We start from the raw sequence: 24,674 nt of genomic DNA on the forward strand, positions 1-24,674 counted from the left end.
ATGAGGTACACCAAAGAAATCTAATTGGATCCAGTCCAGGACTCACACTAAAATGACAGACAGACAGATACTTTATTCACTATGTGATGGAAAATTAAATTGTCACAGCCACAAAATTCACACATAAACACTAGCAAAAATACCCCCCTCCAAAAAAAAAAAAAAAACCCAGTACTGTCAAAAGCAAAGAACCAAACAGAGGGATTTAAATAAATTCTAAATAAATAATTAAAAAAAAGATATAGATTTTACGTTGGTATAAGGTAAGTATTTAATATATTATGCAACTTTGAGACAGTTAGTGCAAAGCGGGAATATTACTGATAGCGGTACGTAATATATTGATGAATTATAATGGGCTGTTCCCAATATGTGTAGTGTATGCATATTATACACATTTCACATTAAAACTTAAACGACAATAAAATAATGAAAATGTAAACAAATGACCTTTTTTGCGATAATAAGGCATACTTATGACGTTCTCACATAGGTATTAATTGTTGCTTGCTTATAACAGTGGTTGTAATCTGCAGTGGGAGCAATGTTTGCATGTTTTGGCTGATTTGTACAAGACAACACTGCCTCCTAGTGGAAGATTAATGCACACAAAAACAAACAGTGCTACCTACCCCATGCAGTCAAAATTAGTAGGAAAAAAGATACAGTATCACCAAAAGGCCAATTATGGAAGAATGCCACACTCCATAGTAAGTAGTATAATAAGTAAGTAATAAGCAGTAACGAAAACAAAGCGTAGTCATATTTGCCATATCTTTATGTATTATTGATCAATTAATAAAAGCCAGTTTATTTCTCACGTGAGAGCAGATGTCGTGCAAAATTAAGTGTCTCCTGCCCTCTCCTGGCAACAAAGAAAACAATGTTGACGTCATGCCCTCAAACGATTGCCTAGTATTAGGCAATGGAATAATAAATTCATAAATGGGAAATGGAGTATTAGGTCATGACGTGTCGACTGGCACCAATCAAAGACTAAAAATAAATAAATAAATAAGCCTTTGTACTATTACTGAACTTAGTGACCCGATTGATTCACTTTTAGTGTTGCTCAGAAGAGGGAGAGACGCCTTATGGTCGATCACTTGTTATTTTTAGCAGAGTTAAAATGGGAAATGTCAGAAAACAGCTGCAGCAATTGGGGGGGGGGGGGGGGATACTTGCATTTTGAGCGTACAGTTGTTGTATACCTAGTATAACATGAGCTAAAATGTTATTTTAGGGATATTATATTGTCCATACTATGTTGCTGAGGCTTATTTTGATTTGGTTATGAGGGAGGCTGTGATTGGCTAAGCGCCAACCGCCACATTAAAAAGATCCCGAATTAATCATTAAAATGGCCGTAATCAGATTGGACAAGGGAAGTCGGCGTGCTACTTGCTAATAGTTGAGTATGTTGTAAAAAAATAAATTAAAAAAATAAATAAATAAAAAGGCTCGAAGAGTTGGCAAGGATTTTGAAGCCCTGGCCGTTTAACGTCAGGCGCGAACGCCGTTACGTCGGAAGAGCCGGTGGCACAGCAGCAACTTTACCCCCGCTGGAAGAAGCGCCGTCATCAAGCTCCTCGATATCGGAAAGGAATGATGGCAATAACAACTCCGAGAAGCATGACGCCAACTTGGCCTCGGGTGTCGTTGCCGGTGTCAAAAGGTTGGCGTTCTTAGCTTAAGCGTGTGACCCAGCACGCATTAGTGGAACAGTGTACACGGCCGCCGCGGAGACATCATATCCGTATTAAAAGCGAAAATAATCCCGAGGTAAGGAGCCGAGGAGTGGCCGTAAAGCGAGCGGCCGACGGCGTTTCTGTTTATTTTCCTCCGCTTCGGGTCTCTTTACTCCCACAAAGTGTCTCGCAGCCGTCGAAATTAGCGCACATATCATCATTTGGTGGCTCCCTTTAAGATCCAGCCAGCGCAAGGATTTTTTTTTTCTGCTCTCCTCCTTCGTTATAAAGTCGCCATTTTGCTTCACTGCCTGAATAAACCATCCGGTGGTGTTCCAATATTTTTCCTCAAGGATTCGAGGATTTACACCTCTTTTCTGGGTATTTTTGGAGTGTTTAAAGGCAAGCTTGGAGCGGTGCCTCGTGGTATATACATATTAATGCAGCAAAGGAAAGGGGGCACGGACACACTAAAGTCTCCTGGATTGTTTTCGATTTTTTTCCCCCTAGAACCTCAACCTAAACGCAATTTGTCGTTTTGGCTTCTCTAACCCCCTTTTGCCCTCTTTGACGTTTGGAGACGTGAAGGTGGGCAGGACGACGGTGTGTGTCCGTGTCCCACCATCACCAGCGTTGTGACCGGCCGTTGACACACAGCAGGTGGGATTGCAATGTAACAAAACATCGACGGATAAACGCCCAATACGGTGCCTGTCTCCGGACCCCCACCTCGTCCACGGGGGCCGACCTGGGTCCAAGCCGGCCCTGAGCTACGGCTGAGCGGCCAACACTCCAGGTAGGTGTGGCTGACCACACACACACACACACACACACACAAAAAAAAGTGCTACTTTCTCATCTCTCTCCTGAGTCACACTAACATGGCAGCGTGCCATGTGCACGGTTAAATGACTTGTTTCCAGTCTGTCAGCAGATTGTGTTGAGTGGAATTTAGTAGGAGTATTGTGTCTAGCCTAATGTTTTGTATCTACTTGTCATTCACTCCCTTCAAGTAAACAAACGTTTGTAGTAATCATGTACTTAACTAAGCTCCAATTTCCACTGTTGTTATTATGTGTATTACTTCACCACAAACATTACCATGATATGCATCAAGAAAACATAGTGTGGGTGTCAACCCCTGGCACAGGCTGGGGTTTGGTGCCTTGCTCAAAGGCTGAGTGCTCATAGGCTAGATTTACACTGCACGGTTAATTAAGTACTGTATAACACAAAATAAAATAAAATACAAACAATCACATCGTGGTGGTTTATGACGGATCAATTTCACAAAAACTTGTCATTGTTCACATACTGTACCTCTGGACTAACTGCGTAATGTTATTCTCTGGTTCTGTCCTCACTATGTTCTATCCAGGCCTCCAAAATCGAAACGCATTAACAACAACCTGAGTGACAATCGGGGTCAATTGCGGTTCAGTTTACACTGAATGGCATGGCATGTAAACAGACAGTGAGTGGCCTCACAGAGTGACCCTTTCTGTGCTGTTGTAAATCATTGTGGGACTGACAGGACTGTGGGCTCAGAGAATGTATGTGGGATCGCAATCAGTCCCACTTAGCATAATTAGCGATTGTCAGCCTTCATCCATTAGATTGGCCCTACAGTCATGGCAAATGAGGGTTCAGCACCTAGAGCTTTTCGCTAACATATATCTTGTTATGGGTGATGGCAGTGTGCAGTTAATAACACACTGGGACCTTCTCAAGGCAAAAAACAAAACAAAACAAAAACCGCTGCTGCCTGCATTGGAACTTGACCAAGAGATGCACAGCTGGCTGTCAAGATGAGCTTTGAACCCCTCACCTTTGTCCCTCTATTTGCCTTAGCCTTTATCTAATGGGCAGAACAAGGAGTCAGTGCAGTCGTGAGAGTATTGATTTTGAAATCAAACATGGAAGGTCATAGCCTCATTACCGCTACAGATGATGTGTTTGCCACCAATACAATAACCTTCAGCCCAGCAGCATCAATTGACAGCTTGAATATACATTATCGTAGTACCCAAAGACAGCATCATATAATACAATCATTGCTGTGTACGTTGTTAACAATATAATCAACAGGAACAATGCTTTTGACTTTTCCTGTACCTTGTCCCCCTCAATACCAACGTAGGCATGGAAAACCCCAGTGGCACTAGGCTCGTAAAGCTGTCAGCATCAGGCCTTCCAAGGGGCCGGATGTCTAAGCATGGAAATCCGCAGGAGCCTGTCAGAAGTGTGCCATGCCCTGAAAACAACATCAAACACAGTAAGTCACAAGTTGTCCCACTTTATTAAACCAAAACGATTGTCACAGATTGTTTAAGATGTGGGAACTGTGGGAGCTTTGTTTGTGTGGGCCTGGTTCAGTTCCTGGAGGGATTCCAGGCATATTTCCATTTTGGGATAAGTGGTGAGTGACAATACTGTAGAAATTGTTTGCATACAACATGACATGGGCCCTGTTAGACCGGAAAAAAAAAGCTTCCTGGGTGAACACACCGCAAGTTACCCATGATGACTTGACATCATATTCCACATCACTGGGCCACCTTGTTGGCTCACAGCAAGAAGATCGCAAGTTCAAATCTGTCACTTCACCCCTTTCTTTGCAACGATGGCATCTTCGGACTGTACTTGCTTAGGTTCTTGCTGCATATTCGGACTTTCTCTCAGTCAGTGGCAGGTTAATTGATGCCTTTGAATTGCCAGTTGGTGTGAAAGGTTGTCTGTCACCATATGTCAGCGCAGTGATTGGTTGTTCTGTCGAAGGTGTACCCTGCCTCTTGCCACAAGTCAGCTGGGATAGGTCGTGTCTCTGCGCCCTTACAAAAGTTAAACATTCTTGATGATGGATGACTGTTTGTAGGGTTTACATTAGTTGTGATTTATGGATGATTGGTAGCACTCCCTGCACTGTTTTTATCTACAGATACCGGAGAGCAAACACTACAGTGTTTCTGACAATCAAATTGTAAATAATCTACTACCATACATACTGCACATAATGCAAAAAAACAACATAAAATTGTCTACATAGAACTGGGAATGAAACCACAAACTCTTCAATGCAATAAAAGTATTTTGTCTGTGTGGTGTTTTTACGGTAGAATGTATAGCAATGATGATAAAACAATAAAACATTTTAAGTCATTAGACAAAGGTAGGTACTGGAGTTTAAACTCACCCAAATTAATAAATAATGCCAAATAAAATGTTGGAACTGTGCAATTTTAATAAACATGTCCACTTACAACCAGGACATTTAAACACAAGGTAAACGTTCGCATTCCTGTACTGTCAGCACGTCTAAGCCAGTGAAAACATGTTGATTTTAATATGTACCTCAATTGGTTGTCAAACACAGACTACTGACCACGTCGTCCCGATTTCTTTTGTTTTGAGGAAAATCGGAGTTAAAACACGGAAAAGGGCCTGGAAAAGTTCAGACTGCCTTCCAAGTGATTATTGCTCCAATTTATCTGGATAGACACGGAGGATTACAAAAATAAATGTGCAGACTCCATACTTGGGTATCCGTCCAATAACCACAAGAGCATTGTCATTACTTTGTTGATAGAGTGCTGTAGACTTAGAAAACTGGGCCTGTTCTAATGACCCAATTGGTTTGGTTGCAACAAAATTGTCTTTAAAATCCATACACATGCACACACACACACACACACACACACACACACACACACACACACACACACACACACACTCTTCCATACAGGCGCAGCACTAACACTACTGCACATGACTACGGCGCTTCATTTATTTTTAGGGTAATAGGGTGGATTATGATGCGTGTGAGGCTGTTTGTGTGTATGTGTGCTAACACGTGTTTACGTGCAGTTGACAGCTTTACAAATCTTACTTGGCGAGACAAGAACTTAAAAGAGCAGGAGCACATCGTGCTTAATTCATTCCTTAGACCACTTTAATTTTATGTAAATGTACAGTTTTGCTCTTAAATGTTTACCCACACAGGAGCTACAAGAATGGCAAAACTGTAGGTTGTTTGCAGTGTGTATAATATCAATGGCTGACATGTTAATGTATACATATGACTTAGGTCAAAGCACCAGTTATACCGCTAATGTAGTGGTATTACAGTTGTCTTATTAATTTTTTTGTAGTTGTAAACCAGGGGTCACCAACATGCACTCCCAAGGGCCATATGAGTAGCATGTGGGCCTCTTCTAAAATTAGCTCACCAGTGATGGGACATTGTGATTTTGGAATGTTGTTGAAGGATCATTATCAAATAGAAACAGTTTCAGAGATTCATAGAAATGGGACTATTACTGTTGTTGATACAGTTGTTGTTGTTGCCCATTGTTCTCTCATCTCTTTTGACTTGACTTTGAGTTAAAGTGTTGCATATTGATATATATTTGTTTCATACTAGGTAAAGTCACTGTTTTTTCAGAGATACGAGCCATCACTCGGCCTATATTTTATATATTTCTCCAGTTGCAAGCGTTAAATACGGACGTCACAACAAGCAGGACATAGTGAGCAATTCTTCAAAAAGAGGTGAAGTGCTTGCTTCAACCTGTTTATTCCCGTTCCCATTTGAACTTGAAGCATAAAACAAAGAGAATGGCACTTTGTGTATTTAACTAAAACACCTCTTATGAAAGTCCACGAGGTTCATGCGAACAGACAGTTCAAAATGCCATAGATGGGCTAACGAAACTAACATCAATGTTGCTGTCGTTAAAACTCTTTATGCAAAGGATATTTCAACACAAACGGTGCAGTAGCACATGTAGACTGACAAAATAACAATACTCGGAGGCATATATTTTTTATTCTCTGCGAAAATGACTAATATTACTGCAGGTTACTGAGTGACTTACAGTAGTTGTTCAACTTTTCTTCGGGTATTAAATGTATGTGTGTATTATAGTGCACCCTAGTTGCCAAGATCATTGCATGCCGGACGACAGGACATGGTGTAGAAAGTCCATTTGTCATTTTAGAGAAGGTGGTTACTCATGTGTGGCGAGGTGCTGCTGCTGCTTTTATTTTGTTAATTTATGTTATAAATACGCTGCTGTGTGTGCGCGCGTGTGTGTGTATGTGTGTGTGTGTGTGTGCGCGCTCTTAAGCGGCAGCCAACTTCACTGACTGCAGGACATCACTCATGTGCCATCTGCTGACCCTACGTATTTGTAGCAGCATCAATTTCTCTGTCACCCTCTGCCTGCTTTTATTGTCCAGTTCTTGTCGGTTACAGTGGAACCTCCAAATTCCAACACAATCCATTCTGTGTTGCTAGTTGACCTCTTAAGTTGTGATTTTAAAACAAATCTTTTCATAGAAAATAATGTGAAGTCATTTTTTTTTTTCTAGGATCCAATGTTGCCATCATAAAACATTTAACTCGATAGGCGATGTTCTGAATAATATTTAATTGCTCTTACCTGTCATACAACAGTGAGAAAACTAGACTTTACACCGATCTGATTGGCTTGATCGGTATCAGCCGATAATTTGTATTGTGTGCTGATCGGCTTTAATGTCATAATTCGCCGATCCGATCAACGACGTCATTGACATTTACTCCGCGTCGTATACAGTATATTTGAATCCAAAAGCTAGTTCATTTTTAGCCTGGTCGCGTGTCTTTTGATGTCATTTATGATCACTGGGCTTTGTCAAATCAACGCGACCAGATACGCTCGTTACAAGGCCACGACAACAACAATGGAGCGCGCGTTTATTGTGTTGGTCAAAAAAGAACAAAATGGGGAAAAACGTGTGGTGGTGGTGGTCACCGGTGCTCGGGAGAAGACGTTCGTTCAAGGATTGCTTGAGGTGTGTTCACGTACTTTTAATACGATACGGCTCACAAGCAGCCAACAAAACGTTATGTAGCCTCGCAATCTAGTGCTAGCACTAATGGTTGTACTTAAACATACTGGCGTTATGTTGACTCATGCTCTAAAGTTTCGGTGTGTGGGAAGTAATTTAATTACAATAAAGTAATTTAATTACAGTAAGTTAGCACCCATTATTTCTGTCATGATGTAATGTTGTTTTGACCTGACTGATAAGAATACATGACCTGACAAGAGCATAGTTCTGAAGCTTGTCAGTATATAGGACACAAGTATATACAGTAAATCAAGTCATTTAAATAGACACATTGCTCCATCTTGTGATCGGATCGGTTATCTTTTTTTTTTTTTTAACTCGGTGATCGGACCCAAAACTCCTGATCGTGTAAAGCCTAAAGAAAACCACTATATAATTAAACTAAAATAAGTAAAACTTATACCCATTGAAGGTGCTTGATAGACACTCGAAGGAGAGGAATCAGGACGGTCTTTAGTTGCGATACTGTCACCGAGCACCATACAGTACTTTATAGGTTTACTTGATTTAAAACGTGTGCGTGATAATGAACTAAAATCTTTTTAGTTTTGTTTTACTTTGAGCCATATTTGGAGACGTTTGGTTGGCTCACTGTTGTATTTTCATACAATCTTACTTTTGGTGCCACCTTTCATTGTTTTCTTCCAATTAAAATATGTATATATGTATTTGTAACATTAGACAATTTTGAAATGAAAGTACACTTTTTCACAACCCCTACGTACCGATATACGTCTATATAATGTAACAAAATGTTTTCATTTTCCTTATACCTATGTATCGTACACACTATTGATTATTGATTAATTTAGCAAACAATGTAACCAGTGGCCTTATAGCAGATCTGCCTGTTTAAGTGCAATGTGTAAAATCCCAAATATTACATGAATGGATTATAATGAGGACAAAACTGGATTATAATGAGGACAAAACTAACCAAATACAGTACATTTAAAATGGGCGACTGTAGCATTATCAAATTATTAACAATTATTATTGTCGCACCACAGCACATGATCCACAGAACAATAATACTATGGAGTAAAGAATGGGTTGGTGAGAATTACAATGTTTTTGCAGATTTGCAACACTGCTCGTGTCGTCGCAGCCTGAATGTGTAACTGCCGTTATAATGGAAAATATTTAATTGCCATATCTGCTAACCTATGTGCCTCTGTCACCAGAATTTAAGTGACCACATGGACGCACGGAACACGGACAGTAAATCAAGCGCTCATGACAGGGCATCAGTAAATTCACCGTTGGCTCTGGCTCAAATGAGCATCTGGCAATAGATGCAGCAGCTTCCAGGGTGGTGAAGTATGCAGCTGATGTCGAAGGCACTTAGAATCAGTGCTGATCTGAAGAGACCATTGAGGTACTCTGAATTACCGGAGAAAGAGGTGGGAATCTGAAGCCTAAGCTCTTTTTTTTTTAAGTGCGCGCCGTATGTTACATGTACTATAATATTGAGCCACAGGTGCGCTCACAATGTGCTGCTGTCTTCACAAAAGCTGTTGTCAAGCAGCAGGTCTTAACCGTTTGCGCGAATGAAGCTGTGCTTAAAAGAAATATAACATGGATTTGACCCATATGATGTGCTGTCAGTTGCAAACAGGCAAAATAAATGCACCATCTTTTGCATTTTCTTGCAAATAAGTGTTGATGATGGCGTTCCGAGAATATGGTCAAAAGAGCCACGAGTAGTTGAGTTTGGAGTGTCTCTGAGTATTGGTATGTTCACAGTTGGAGGCGGGGCTTACTTTAGCCAACTGTAGCTGACCAGGCAGTCCTATTATAAAATGTGTAAACATTTCATTTTTTTGGTGTCAGGTGGGCGCAGTTTGTTGTAATAGTGGTTCTTTAGAACTCTTAAAACAAAGCTTTGTTTGTCTGCTTTCAGCCCCCAGTCACATATTCTCTCATTAGAAGAGAAAACTGTGATGCAAAGTTGTGACACTGGATCTTCCTTCCACACAGCTGTGCCACTGCCATTTGTATGCATCTTCCAAATAGCGGGATAGTTCTAATCCGACTGGGCAGATCTAGACAATGGTTCCTGTGTGAGTGCGTGCAGAGGAAAACAAATCTGTGTTCTGTTAATGTGTGAGTGCGTGCATGCGTGTTGGAAGCGTGTGGGGAGCAATTGCAGGCGTAGCTGGGGGAACTCAGGGGTTATATGAGAGCATCAGACAGCTGCCAAGACCCCTGGGTCCTGACGCTTCTCTGACTCCAAAAATTACTTATTTATTTCTAAAAGCATATGTTGTTCTTATTTTCATGACAATAGAAAATAAATCAGTTGTTTCGTTTTCAGAAATAAGGTCCTGTTCTGTTCTCTATGTTCCCTTCTTTTATTATCATTTCTAATGTAATAAATCAATGAATGGGTTAAATATTTTTTTGCTGATGGTTTTCTTCAGTACTCCTCTTTCCTGAGTTAATTTACAAGGGTTACCAAGTGTGGCTGAACAGTTGCACAGATATGCAGACAGCTGGGAGCAAAGTCATTCCCTAACACTAAACGAGCAGCTGTTCCCATCGACTTGTGCCTGTTGGCTGAGGTTTTGGATGTGAATGCTTTCTTTCAGCGAGGACAATGACTGAGTGTGCTCCTCAGACTCAAGCTACAACAAAGAGGCTGACTACTTTTTGTTAACTGTTGTGTATTTCGTCCATACCAGGTTTTCTGCCGGTGTTTACTTGGCTGCTCATTAAATGGATCCACATATAATTGGAATTGTATCGCCCCCAAAGAGGTTTTTAACAGTGATAACTGTGACAAGTCGATCTAATTCCCATAGTAACGAGAACGTATCATCCCCAGGAGCAGAATGTGTTAATTAGGACCTTATTTTACAAGACCTTTGTTTTCTGAGATAGGAATTCCAATGCATGCTCAATTTCCTGCTCAGCACAAGCCCTCCAGCTGCAACTCAGACAGCCAAGAGAAATTTGCTCTGTTGCCTGGAGTATATCAATAATACTGTGTACTGTCCTCATATTATAATACTAATATCCATGCACACGCAACCACACAGTTCTGCTTACCGGTTTGTGTGTCATGTTCTAGAATGTAGGCCTACCACTGTATGTGTTTTAACACCTTGTGCCATGAACTACAGTATTCTTCACTAGGGTCGTGGGCTGGCGGAGCCTGTCCCAGCTCTCTTCGGGCGGGAGGCGGGGTACGCCCTGAACCAGGATTGCGAAACAGCCAATCGCAGGGCAAATAGAAACAAACAACCATTCACACTCACATTCACACTTACGGGGAATTTAGAGTCTTCAATCAACCTACCACGCATGTTTTTGGGATGTGGGAGGAAACCGGAGTGCCCGGAGAAAACCCACCCAGGCACGGGGAGAACATGCAAACTCCACACAGGCGGAGCCGGGATTTGAACCCCGGTCCCAGGAACTTTGAGGCAGATGTGCTAACCAGTCGTCCACCATGCTGGGCTAGTACTAGCCATGTAATCTCATTCATCTTGTCCTACTATTTCTACTTTGGGATGCATGTGAAATAAGATGTTACACTCAGTGTCTGTGCTTGTGATTAAACATTAAACAGATAAGGGTGAACCTTATTCATAACCTGAAAGGTGATAAAACGTGGAAAATGAGTGAGTCGGGAGAATGTTATATACATCATTGATGTAGAGAGATATTTAAGGGGGGTGTGGGGGAGGGTCTTTATGCTAGAGTAAGCTTGTTCTAGGCTGAAAACCAATTAATTTATTTAATGCAAAAATCCTCCATCCATTTTTATAATCCTGGTAGGTACGCTGAGTGCTCTGAACCAGTTTGGGTGCCGCTACAAATGAGGCTGCATGTCTGCATGCTGTCACTGCTTACCAATGAGTGTGTAAGACATGACATGACATGGTTGACATAATATTATTTTTCCTCACTGTGGGATTTCCAAGTCTTCAAAATGTGAACAAAGTGCAGTGTTAGCCATTAGAAGTTGTTTCCTTTTGACATTTTCTACATCTGGTATGGCTGAATTTTGCTTTATTATGCCGTCGCTGTGAAGTTGCGTGACATCAGTGCGGAGAAGTTGAGATCTGGTTGGAGGTGCAGCAGCTCAGTTTGTACCTGCAGCACTATCATATAAAGATACATCTCAATAAATTTGAATATGGTAGAAAAGTCCATTTATTTCAGTACCCATACATTATATAGATTCATATAAAACTTGGAAAAATACTTGTCAGAGGGCAAATTCCTACCTAATTTTTACATTAAAAATCATTTTCATTGTTTATTTCTTTGGTATATAATATTCTACATACGAGAGATGGTGAATTTGGGATTTTTGTTTGCTGTGTGTAGGCTTCAATCACCAAAATTATATGAGTGTATAAACAATCAATAAATATTTCACTCTGACTGTTTGTAGTGTATCTCTATGAGTTTCACATTTCAAATTGAACCACATAAAGCTGTAATCCGCAATTTCTGACGCCCCCTAATGCTGGAAGTCAGCATTAAATCAAAGCCTTTGATATGATGCCTGTCCGGCCTCCTCTTCCTCTTTTCAACACCGCATGCTTTCTCCTTTCTATGGCTCAGTCGATCTGCGCACTGTCCATATATAGGCCTGCCGGTTCGTAGGTAAAATACGTCCTTTCTATAAATCTTTTTTTTTTTTTTTTTTTTTAAATCATAAATCATGATCCAGCACAGAAATGTATAGTCACTCGAGGTAAAGAAATACATTTTGAAAGATATAGCAAGCTGTCACAAGCTGATAGGCTTAATCAGCATTCTGTCATCTAATCCTATAGTGGCTTGGGTGAAAATGACTGTTTTTAACAAAGATTAGTTGTTGATTATAGTTTTTTTTGTTTTTTTTATGTCCAGTCCGGCTGTTAGGTAAAGCAGATTGGAGGATCTGTATCCCTTTTATGCCAGAACAGTTTTACTGTGTCACATTGGAGTTTTTAAGCTTTTGCTGTGGTTTCTTAGTATTATAATTGAAGTTTATTAAGAATCAGAGTCGAACACAACAAAGTTTCTAGAGGGGACAGAGAAACGAAAACAAAAGACAAAACACTAATTGTAAACAGGATGAGAAAAGTAAGTCATTACATTATCTACAACAATGAAACATTAAATATGAGTGTTGCATGGGGCTGTAGTGCTACATATACCCTGTGAGGGAAGAACAGGACAAGCTGGAACAGGACAAGGACAGGAGAAGAAGCATGTTGGACAAGGGTCGTGAACCCGGCTGAACAACTGAAGTGTGGTGGGATTGACTATGTAATTTATAAAAGTCTATCGGACGAGAGCGGGGGTGCCCAAACTTTTTTGCCCCAAGATCTACTTTTCAAGCAGCCAACCTACCTTTTTTGGGGGTAGTGGGGGCCGCGACCATGTCTCCGGTTTGGGAGCGCAGAGCGCTACCAGTGAGCTTCCAAATGTTCATCAGTTAGGGTGGAACGGTACTTGGACTTAATTATCTTCATGTGGGAAAAGGCTGACTCACATAAATAAGTGGAGCCGAATAATGCAGTCAAAAAGGTAGCACATTTCCTCATGTTGGGGTACTTATGCTCTGTGAGTAAGTTCCAAAACTGTCCACGAGCTCTGGACTTCAGCTCAATGTCGGCTTGTAGTGTCAAAATCTCATCTTCCACTCCAGAAGAGTTCAGGTGAAACAGTGTTGCAATTTTTGATGCGAGTGAAACAACCTCAGCATCTTCCAGAAAAGGATAGCGACTGGCTCAAGTAAAGAAAAGTCTTGAAAGCATTTGTCAAACTCTGACAGACAATTGTCAATCAGCTCTGTGTAGCGTGCACCGTGTAGCGTAATGCCCGGATCAGACTACAAGACAAATTTGCTCTTTCACGATTGCACTGTCAGACTACAGCAATAAAATCTTGTATTCCGATACCAACGCAAAGGGAGACCAAAACGTTCCCAGGCAGGACGTCTCTCGGGTGTCTCTGCTCGCAAGACATTCGGAGCGGGTGCGTTGTGTCCGCTTCCGTCCCCTCAAAGTGAGCTCAGGCCCCCAAACAGGGTAGCTTGGAGCGCTTGGAGGAGGCTCTACAGTCGGGGATGCTCCGATGTGTCCTCGTCACCTGGTGGTGAGGTGGGCGTCCTGCCTGGCCCAGTCGTCGGCAAATTGGTCGGGTGAGACAAAGCTGACCCCAGACCACAGCTCCTGAAAAGTGCCAGAGCAAGACAAAACAAAAGGGGGTGGTTTACCCCTCCTCCCTTCCTTTTAGTGTTATTTTTCCATTTTAGGATTATTTTGTGGTTTAAAACCAGTGGAATAAAATATTAATTATTGGATTTAAGATAATGAGACCATTTCCTCACCTTGCATTGTTACACGCCCATCCTCTTTAATCCCTGTAACGAATGTTTAAAATGTTATGTAATTCTTGGGGACACTAATGTTTTCAATGTGGCATTTGCGTGGTGTAGAGTGCAACATTTCATCTGTTTCAGTTGACAACAGATTTGACATTAGACATTCAAGTTTGCAGCAATACAGTCACTAGTGGCGTTTATGTAAAGATCTTAAAATATTACCGCCCAGCCTAGTCCGGTACAGACTATGTTTCCTGAACCAGTGTCTGTAGTGTCGTCCCGTCGCCCGTGGGTGTCGCTGTTGCCAGTTCAAAATCCCAAGTGGCGGTACTCAACAGGGTGGAGGCGCCTTTGTTGGTGAAGTCCTCCAGGCTGGAGGGAAGTTAATTAATTTAGCGTCCTAGGGCGAACTCAGCATCCTTGGGTCTCCACTTTGAAGCTACGGGTGCCCGTAATTCACTTGGCATGGCAAAGCAAATGTCTGTGTCTTGCTTTTGATGATTATGGCTGGTGATTCACTTAGCGTCTTTAGGCGAAGTTGCGTCTCGCCACTCCGTGGCCGTCTACCTCGGCGAGGAGCAGCGGTAGTACGAGGCTGGGGTGCTGGGTGGCATCTTTTCATGGCGTGTCCACTACACTTTCATCTCCAGCTCTGACGTCAGGTTCTGGAAGTTTGCCAAATCATGACGCTGCAGCTTTGAGGAGAGATTAACTGGGTTGATCATATTGATCACTGTTTTGTCTTTTCCTTGCAGCTCTAGATTAATCAGAATCAGAATCATCTTTATTTGCCAAGTATGTCCAAAACACACGAGGAATTTGTCTCCGGTAGTTGGAGCCGCTCTAGTACAACAAACAGTCAATTTACAGAACACTTTGGGGACATAAAGACATTGACAAAAAACAATTGTGCAAAAAGATGCAGAGTCCTCTAGCACTTAGAGCAGTTCGAACGACTAATATTGCAATAGTCCGGTGCAATGACCATTGTGCAAAGGGCGCTGAGACTTCAAGGAGTGTATGCGGTTTAAAGTGACGAGTAGTGCGATCATCTGGGACAATGTCGGTTGTGCAAATGTTACAGATACTCCTCAATCAGTGTGCAAATGGAGCAGATGCTACTCTGGCATGAGTGGCCAGTATATGCAAATAGTGCAGCATGGCGAGGTCATTCAACATGTTTGTCAGATTTGTTAAAAATGCCAACAGCCACTGACCGTCATTTAGTTGCTTGTATTCTGCATGTCCAGCTGCACGGAAAAACTCCTCAAAATCTTTGCAGGAATTTCCCTCGACTAAGCCATCTCACGTCTGGGTGTAGCAACAACTCAGAGTGGTCGCAATCAGCCATCTCCAGATGTGCACGGATTAACCGTCTTTGAAGAGATCTGGCTCGAATAGAATAGGTGATCTTCGTTGCCATGTCCATAATCTCTTTCATGTTGAGAATTTTAGCGCATAACGCTTGTTGGTGGATTATGCAATGGTAATTCAGGAGGTCTGGGAAAGCATCATCCTGCCTGCACTTGGCAATAAATCCATTCACGCAGCCATCCATTGGGGGTGCTCCATCCGTGGTGAAAGAAACCAATTTGTACACCGGGAGTGAAATATTTCCTCTCCTAGCGTCTGTTCTTTCATGGGCAGTTCTTTCATGGGCAGTACTGTTAATAGCTCCTCTTTTGCAGTGATATCACTAAACACCATACAAATGAAAATGCACATCTTGGCTGTGTCACTCACGTCCGTAGATTCATCCAACTGCAGTGAGAAACACTCACAATCTCCGATGTCCTTCCACATTTGGTGGGTTAAATCCTCAGCCATGGCTTCACAGCGCCGTGTAACTGTACTTCTTGACAGCTGGAGAGCTTTGATCGAAGATAATATTTCTGCCTTATTTTTAAAGTCCCGTGAAAAAAAATACTCCTCCCATTCCGTATGAAAGTGGTAAGTTTTTGTCTTCTTACTTGGTCCAGCTCCCCCACTCATTTTTATACCCTTTCTTAAGTTAAAGAGAAAACACTGAGAGATAAAAATTGGAGGTAACTCACTGACGAGCTTGTCAGTTTTGACACACTTAGCGCCTTTGTTTGCGCATCTGCAGTTACATTTAGCGCCGTTGTTTGCACATGTGCGTGACCTAAGTGTCAGAAAAATTGAGATGTCAGCGATTATATATGTGTATCAATCAAACGATGGGATGATAGGCTGATGTCTTTTTTTTTTTTTTCATAAGTGAGTGGCCCCACACCCAGTGAAAGAGTCCCAACAAAGTGACCCCCCCCCCCCCCCCCCCCACCACCCACCCCCTCCAGGGGGCCAGGCAGGGTGGAGGGGCAGGGCGCACGGACCGGGAAACAGCACAGACGTGCTGAAACCCGGTCCGACACCCACACCCTCCAGACCCCATATCAGTCCCCCGGGAACCTTTAATATGTATATGTGCCCAGATGTGATTAGTGAGAAAAATTTATGCAGTGAGTGGTGTGAGCGTGTGCTAAGTGAGTGATTAAGAGGCATGGCTCCTGCAGGTCCGGTCCATCAGGACGGACAAGAGGGCTGCCCCACTCAGACCCACAGCACCGACCCCAGGACCTTCCCCCATATTCCCGCCAGCACCCACTACCCGCCCCCGAGGGTGGGAGGTGGACCCCCCCCAAACCAGGCAGGGACAAAAACCCCATAGCAGGCCCCACAGCCCGCAGGGGACCACCCGGCTCCCCCACGGGAAGAGGAAGGGACGCAAGGAACGGAGAGAAGAGGAGGAAGTAGGCCCGAGGAGTGACAGGGGGGCACCACCAACAGCCAGAGCGGGGGACCCAGGCTGGCGCCAGCACCCACGGAAGATGGGCGAGTCACCATCACTCCACCAGTTCTATGGAACACTTTATATTGTATAAAATGTAGATTTGTGTTTTTTGTCATTCTAAATGTATTGTTACAAATATGAAAGTTTCCGACTGTTGTTTGGAATTCTTGGAGCAGTTCATCACGTTCTAAAAACATTATTGTTACATAGTTGTTGGAGCTGGTCAATGCCATGTTGTTCCCATGTACGAAAATGAAGGGGTATATTATTAATTTCGAAATCTGGATTGTGCCAGATTGGGGAGAGCATACTGGGAGCTAATTGAGATTCTGACGATTCTAAACTTTGCCACCAAGCCGTTAAGGCGGATTCGATTACTGGGTTCTTGAAGCATTTATGGCGTTTAAGACTTGTGGAACTAAATGGGAGTTTTGGGAGTTTGATGTTATTGCAGTCTATTTGTTCCAATTCTAGCCAAGAATCATACTCCTCATTGTGGGGCAACCATTAGATGAGGTATTGTAATTGGTTAGCTAAATAATAGTGTTTAAAGTTGGGAGTACTTGGGCCTCCCTCCTGTTTACTTTTCTGAAGAGTGGATAGACTAATCCTATTTTTCTTATTTTTTGAATAAAAATGTATTTCAGCCGAATCTAAGGTTTTAAACCATTTTAATGTGGCCTTAAATGGAATAATTGAAAATAAATGATTTATTTGAGGTAAGGTTTTCATTTTTTATTGTAGCTATTATTCCCAGTAGTGATATAGGCGAGTTATTCCAGCGTCTTAAGTCAGCTAAGATTTTTTCCAGAAGTGGTGTGTAATTTAGATTGGTTAGCTCTTTGAGTTTTGACAAAATAGTAATACCTAAATACTTAATGTTTCCTATAGGAATAGGGTAATCTGGGATTTGATCAGCAGGAGTTTGCTGTTATTGGGAGTATTGTTGATTTTGTCCAGTTGATAGAGTAGTCTGATATTTGTGAAAATGTTTTAATGAGATTGAAGACTGCCTGAAGAGAATACTTGGGTTCCTGTAAGTAAAGAAAAATATCATCAGCATATAAATTGATTTTGTGTTCTGTCACTAGTGAGCAGATACCTTTACTATTAGCATTCTGACGTATAGCGGCAGCAAGAGGTTTGATGAATAGTGGACCTGACTTTAGTAATAACTTAATTGAAGCTGTGGCTACTAATTTGACCTTTATCGTTTATCTCCTTGACTGTTCTGAGAAATAGAGGCCCTAGTATTGGCCAGAAATGTTTCATGAATTCAATCGGGATTCAGTTCAGGCCAGGCGCTCGTCCCGATTGCATATTTTTTTATACGTTATGTAATTAATTCTGTGATGGTTAAAGGAATTTAATTTTTTGTTTAATTTTTTCCTCAATTCCATTTTCCAATTGTTTTTATTTATTTATTTTTATACGGAGGGTATGATGTGATTCAACCTCTCGATACAGCTTTCCCGGTTTCCCACAACAGAGATGGGGATATGGTTGGGGAGTCGTTGAATTTCAGAAACTCATCCCATTCCTTCCTCACAAAAGAATCAAAATCCAGATCCTTCAATAGGGACATGTTGAAGCGCCACGTTGGTGGGGGTCCCAAACTTGATTCGACATTTAGATTGAGAGAAATTGGTGCATGGTCGCTGATGATGATTGGATGTATTTTGGGGGTAATTCTTTGAGCTGCCGAATTGTTTAAAAGAAAAAAAATCTATTCTTGAGAAAGAGCAGTGAACCGACGAGAAAAATGTGTGTTCTCTTTTTGTACGGTTTTTCAGCCGCCATATGTCAACAATACCAAAGTCATCCATATACTGCTCTCGTATATTGGGGCATTGTGGCTGATTGCTATTTTTGAGATTTGAGCGATCTATGAGGGGATTTAGCGTAAGGTTAAAATCACCTCCCATGATAATTGTAGAATTGACTGACAAGTTTAAGTGTGAAAAGAGCATGTGAAAAAAGGCTGGATCATCTTTATTTGGAGCATATACATTGACGATTGTGTAAAGCTTGTTAAATATTGTAGCCTGTATAATTATATATTGGCCTTCTGGATCTGCTACTGTACTATTTATTGTAAAAACTAGTCTTTTATGGACAAGTATTGAGACTCCTCTTTGTCTACAGTTATAAAAGGCAGAGATAACCTGGGTGAAATTAGTCAATGAGGCATTTTTCTTCTGACTCAGTAAGGTGCGTTTCTTGTAATCGGAGGAGGTCTGTTTTTAATTTAGTGGTATAATCCATAATATTAATGGACGACTGGTTAGAGTGTCTAGACGCCTCACAGTTCTGAGGACCGGGGTTCAATCCCCCGGCCCCGCCTGTGTGCAGATTGTATGTTCTTCCCGTGCCTGCGTGGGTTTTCTCCGGGCACTCCGGCTTCCTCCCACATCCCAAAAACATGCAGGGTAGGTTGATTGAAGACTCTGCCCGTAGGTGTGAATGTGAGTGCGGACGGTTGTTTGTTTCTGTGTGCCCTGCGATTGGCTGGCAACCGGTTCAGGGTGTACCCCGCCTCCTGCCCGATGAGAGACAGAGATATATATATATATATATATATATATATATATATATATATATATATAGAGAGAGAGAGAGAGAGAGAGAGAGAGAGAGAGAGAGAGAGAGAGAGAGAGAGAGAGAGAGAGAGAGAGAGAGTCCTATAGTACTGCCAGCGTACATAGAAAGGTAACGGACAAACACTGAACAGCTTTAAGCTTTTGACACTGTTCTAATTTATTGCGTTGTACCTGTAGTATTCCGCTTGCTCAAAGGAAGAAGTCATCAGCCTTGAAGATTCCTGCCTGCACTCCCTCTACGTCCTTGTCGCTCCTCTCCTCCCTTTGTCTCCCCACTCCAAAAATACTCAACTTTCTCCAGCCCCCCTTGACTGTAGCGCTAGGCAAAATGGAGTACAATGCTCATTTATCAGAGATCTGATTGTAACAGAGTAGAAAGTACCACTAATAATAACCCAAAGCACTTTGGTCATCATGTGGGTAGAAATCATGGGTTGAGAGGTAAAGGAGAATAACACTTATGACCTTCTTTAGACATTGTGTGAGCAACGACGAAAGCAGCAGTCTCAGGAATTGAGTGAAGGATAAAGCTGAAGCAGTCATTTTTCTGTGTGCTGCTGTGTCAAAGGTTCACATCAGCACGAGAGACTTATAGCTGATCTTTTGGGCTCACCAGACAGCGTTTACTCACACTGCATTCTTAAAATCATACCACACCTCAAAGCCAAATATATTTATGTGTTCACGCTCATATCATATCAAATTTGTACTTTGTGCTCGGTCATCTGGGGATTGGGTATTTTGAACATTTGCTTCATTTGTATCCATCACTAAACTATTCCAAAGGCAATCAGAATGAAGTATCAACCAAACCAGACCTAGAATGGCAGTGTGCATACAGTACACAGTAGAAATGAATGAAATTATTATTCATATTCCACTGACCACCTCTGTTATTTAAATTTCAGTGTCCCGAATGAGTCACCACCTCTATGTAGTGCTAATGCAGATTTTTACCTATCTATTTATTTAGTTATTTATATTTTGTCTTGTGATTTGCCAGCGCACACAGTGTATGATGATGCAGCAGAGGGGAAGAGGAAAGGTTGTCCTAAAGCGGAAGAGCAGGAACTGCGAAGCATCCCTGTGAGTAGCCCTCTTTGAACTGAGTGGGTGTTTGAAGTGGGCTTCACGTATTTGCTCTGAGTAGGCTGGTTGCCTTACACGAATTTGCACAATATACAATGTAGCAACAACCTTACATTTATTCACATCTTGTCCTCTCCCCAAACAGGCCCACTTGATGGTACAGTGGAAGGAAGAGTTTAAGCGTCGCTCCAGAGTTAAATGTCCATTCTCAAGCTGCTGGTTAGAGTTTCCAAGCATCTATGGTGTAAAGTACCACTATCAACGCTGCCAAGGGGTAAGCCTCTCTCCCCTCTCTACCTACATTGTAATATCTGATGTACAGTGTGGTTGAGAGGAGATTCACATTGCCCACTTTGCTACTATCGAGCAAACGAAATCTATTAGATGTGCTTTCTCTAAGCTCCCTGTCATCATCTCTGTTTTTTTTTGTTTTTTTTGTTTTTTTCTTTTCTCAGACCACAGTAGCTGAGAAGCAGCGTCATGGCTGTCCCTATTGTGAGGCAGTGTTTATAACAAAGGTGCGCCTACAGAAACACATACTTTGGAACCACCCAGACAGGGTTAGTTTGGAGTCAAAGGATGAGCAGCCGAAGCTTCAGAAGACCCCTGTCAGGTCCAGCACCGTAAAAAGGTAAACAAGATTTTAACATTTCCGGGCTTGTTATCAAGTGTAATAATATTAGCTATGCCATATTGCTGGCTGACTTTAATTGGTTTGTGAATTCAGGACCCTGGAGAACAACCCTCCATCTCCAGTGTTCTTCAAAGTGAAAAAGACCCTGGAGGTGTCCAGCCCTTCTCACAATGGAGAGCTGACCCACCAGAGGAATGAGAGGAAACAGCACAGTCAGCCGTCACTGCAGCGTCACCAGTCCCAGCCTCAATTTGAGCAGTCTCGGTCCCAAAGCACATCCTCTGATGCAGGGGGAAGTGAAAGTGAATGTGGCAGCCTGCCGCCATCTTATCCCGATGAAGACCCAGAACGAATGAAACACAGTAAGATTACTGCATTTCCATTTTCACCACATGTTTTTACTGTAAGTGTTTGACCTTTTTTTTCTTTTTCTTTCATGTTATTTCTTGAGCAAGGACGGAAGCAGAAAACACCCAAGAAGTTCACTGGAGAGCAGCCTTCGATCTCTGGAACATTTGGATTGAAAGGTATTGACAAATAGATCCATCTTATTGCTGTTCCAGAGCTGTGTTGAGCGAGTGACCTCCAAAATTCTTTGTGTATGTGTGCTGCAGGTATGACTAAAGTGGAGGAGAAGCTGAAGGCAAGTCGCGTGAAGAGACGGGACGGCAGCGCATTTACTGAGGAGCCTCACAGACGACCAACTTCAAATCAGTCCTCCACTAAACACACAGCCACCACCAGTTCAGGTGAACAACTTGATTAACTTAGAAAATGTAGGATTTATTTTGTTTAACCTTTCCCTAAGAAGAGGGCTATCTTGACTGAAGCGCTTCAAATTTGTTGTTAAGTATGAAACTTAATCCAAAATATGCAAAACAAACACACACAACACAACCATTTCTACTCTGGGTTCAAATGCTCTACAAATTGTAACTTCTTCATTCATATTAAGTTTTTACTCTCAGTGATGCCGGTAATACATTACAAAGTAACTATCTATCTACAAAGTAACGCATTACTCAAAAAATGTGGTCCGGTGACATCATAAGGAATCTAAGGTGTTACTTTTTATATTAGAGTAGTCTGATTACAGTTACTTTGATTTATCTGCCAATAGTTGCTTTTTTGTTCACAAGAACCTGAGCTAAATATGCTTTTGAATCGTATATATATGCTATTTACACTCGGGCAACAGATATATAGCATTAACAAACTACAGTCCTTGGGAACATGAGGCAAGTCAATAACCAAGACACTTGATTCAGTCACGGTGCATGTCATAAATGTAGACCAATTTTCAGCCTTTGTTTTAGTAATGACAAATAAAACAGACGAAACACACTATATCCTTAACTATTCATGACTAAAATGCACACAACGACTAACTACAATATTTAAAAAAAGGCACAATATTTATAAACGGAGCCGCCTGGGGCAATGACGTCACGTGACGTGTTGGACGTTTTTCCGCACAGCCAACTCACGTGTACCCAAACAGGCACCGGCGCAAACACAATGGATGCTGCCGACTCTGACGACGGATTGGCATACTTAAACTGGAAATACATTCCACACAGGCGCGCACACACACACACACACACACAGTTGCCTTCATGGACCCCCACACAATCGGCAGGTTTGCTACAGTCTGTGTCTGTCTCTGTCTGTCTGTCTGTCTATCTATCTATCTATCTATCTATCTATCTATCTATCTATCTATCTATCTATCTATCTATCTATCTATCTATCTATCTATCTATCTATCTATCTATCTATCTAGTCTTTAGAGAAGTGTACTGAGAATTGTGTGCTTGTTCATATTTAGTTGGCTATTTGGCATCGCAAGGCTGCTCTAAGTTGCTCATTTAATGTGGCTTCAACTACACTCATATTTAAGTTATTTTTTCATGTTGATGACATCATTCTGTAACTTGTGTGGGGTACATTACCAAGTAATGGGTACGGTTAAGCTAATGCTTTTTTTGTACTGTGGATAAGTCATATTCCTGCCACTTGACAGCTGCTGAAAGTAACTAAAAAGTTACTTTTTTCTAACTTAGTTTCTTTTGAAATCAAGTAATCAGGAAAGTAACTAAGTTACTTTTAAGATCAAATAATCAGGAAAGTAACTAAGTGACTTTTTCAAGGTAACTGTGGCAACACTTTACTCTTGACTGCTCTATATGCAAAACATAAACATAATTTCTTGCAAGGAAAATTGTGTTGTTGTGTCTTACCAGTGGGAGGCAGCAAAGGACTGTTTGTACCGAATAAGCTTTGATTCAAAAGGAGAAAAAGAAACTGATAAATACAAACTGGCACACGGGAGCACAATTTTACATTTCATGGCTACTCAGGAAACCAGGGTTGCTACTCAAGTAAAGAATACCTCCGTACGTGAGGAATAGATGTCATCCAAAAGAAAGAAGACAAATCCTAAGCGAGTCATACTACAAATATTTGATTTGCTCACTCACAGAGTAACATCTTGGTTTTTTTAGGTACTGTTCCTGACATTCAGTGGCAGAAAGCAATTTCAGAGCGAGGTGAAGTTGTGTGCCCCACCTGCTCCATCGTCACCAGGAAAACAATCCACGGCCTGAAGAAACACATGGAGATTTGCCAAAAGGTCAGACGATAGAGGGAACTTTAACTGCATTTACATTGCTATACCAGTGATTCCAAAACTGACCTCAACCCTGGGGGTTCGCGGGGAATACGTTGGTCGTTCACAAAATAATTTTCTAATATGTTATTATGTTGTATCGTTGAAAAAATGGAAGGGTTGTGTCAGGAATGGGATCAGGCATAAAAATTGCCAAACAAATCATGTGACTGACTCTCTTTGGCAACCAATGGGAGTTTCAAAAGCCACAACAAAATTAGATTACAGATGCAAGATTGCTTTATTGATTGGTCCATTGTGTGGCCCATATGCTTTTATTTGAAATCTTAATATGGTGGTTTAATTTGACCTTCATCCCCATGCAGCTCCAAGAGGCCCTGAAGTGCCAACAGTGCCACAAGCAGTTCAGGTCCAAGGCAGGCCTTAACTACCACACCATGGCAGAGCACAACTCCAAGGTACACACCCATCTGCACCAAAAATCACTAAATTCCACTCAGAACCACTGGCGGATGCAGACCCTAATTTGGAGATTTTATCTCTCCAATGAAAAGGGGAGTCCATAGAATTGGAGATTTAGTTACTTGGCACCACAACTAATTATGAAAGAGGTCAAACCAGCACTATGTATAGAAATCCACTCCATATCGACACCAGTGTCAGCTTTCACTAAGTTTGGTGTCGGGGCTTCTGCACATAAATGACCTATTCACAGCAGCATTTGCACTTCCATAAGCTACAGTGTACTGCACAGTATTTGTATGTCACATTTTCATTAGTCACCAGGGAGCCCTCCTTTAATTTTTATCTTGGGTTTCATTAGTGAACAGACATCCCTCAAGCGCTCACTCTTTCTGCAGCTATCTAAATTTTGACAGCTCAGAGCATCTTAAAGATATTATCAGAGCACTCGTTGCATTAGAGCTCTGGGGTTTGCTGAATAATTCAAATCGGTTTCAAAAAGTATCATGAATGTTTCATGAATGGATGTGCTGC

The 24,674-nt window shown here is 41.7% G+C and overlaps 1 protein-coding gene across 2 annotated transcripts in view; it reads left to right on the plus strand.

Moving 5' to 3' along the window:
• Positions 1-1,354: 1,354 nt before the first annotated feature.
• znf512b (zinc finger protein 512B) overlaps positions 1,355-24,674 on the plus strand; it is a 32,822-nt gene continuing 9,502 nt past the window's right edge. For both annotated transcript variants that reach the window (XM_061698035.1, XM_061698042.1), the window contains exons 1-10: positions 1,355-2,484; positions 3,829-3,963; positions 20,330-20,412; positions 20,561-20,689; positions 20,871-21,046; positions 21,143-21,411; positions 21,505-21,576; positions 21,664-21,798; positions 23,554-23,681; positions 24,044-24,136. In XM_061698035.1, coding sequence (XP_061554019.1) covers positions 3,831-3,963; positions 20,330-20,412; positions 20,561-20,689; positions 20,871-21,046; positions 21,143-21,411; positions 21,505-21,576; positions 21,664-21,798; positions 23,554-23,681; positions 24,044-24,136 — 1,218 coding nt within the window. In that variant the 5' untranslated portion in view covers positions 1,355-2,484; positions 3,829-3,830. The remainder of the gene's footprint in view (positions 2,485-3,828; positions 3,964-20,329; positions 20,413-20,560; positions 20,690-20,870; positions 21,047-21,142; positions 21,412-21,504; positions 21,577-21,663; positions 21,799-23,553; positions 23,682-24,043; positions 24,137-24,674) is intronic.

The sequence above is a fragment of the Phycodurus eques genome, chromosome 1, assembly GCF_024500275.1.
Source record: "Phycodurus eques isolate BA_2022a chromosome 1, UOR_Pequ_1.1, whole genome shotgun sequence".
In the NCBI taxonomy this organism is placed as follows: domain Eukaryota; kingdom Metazoa; phylum Chordata; class Actinopteri; order Syngnathiformes; family Syngnathidae; genus Phycodurus; species Phycodurus eques.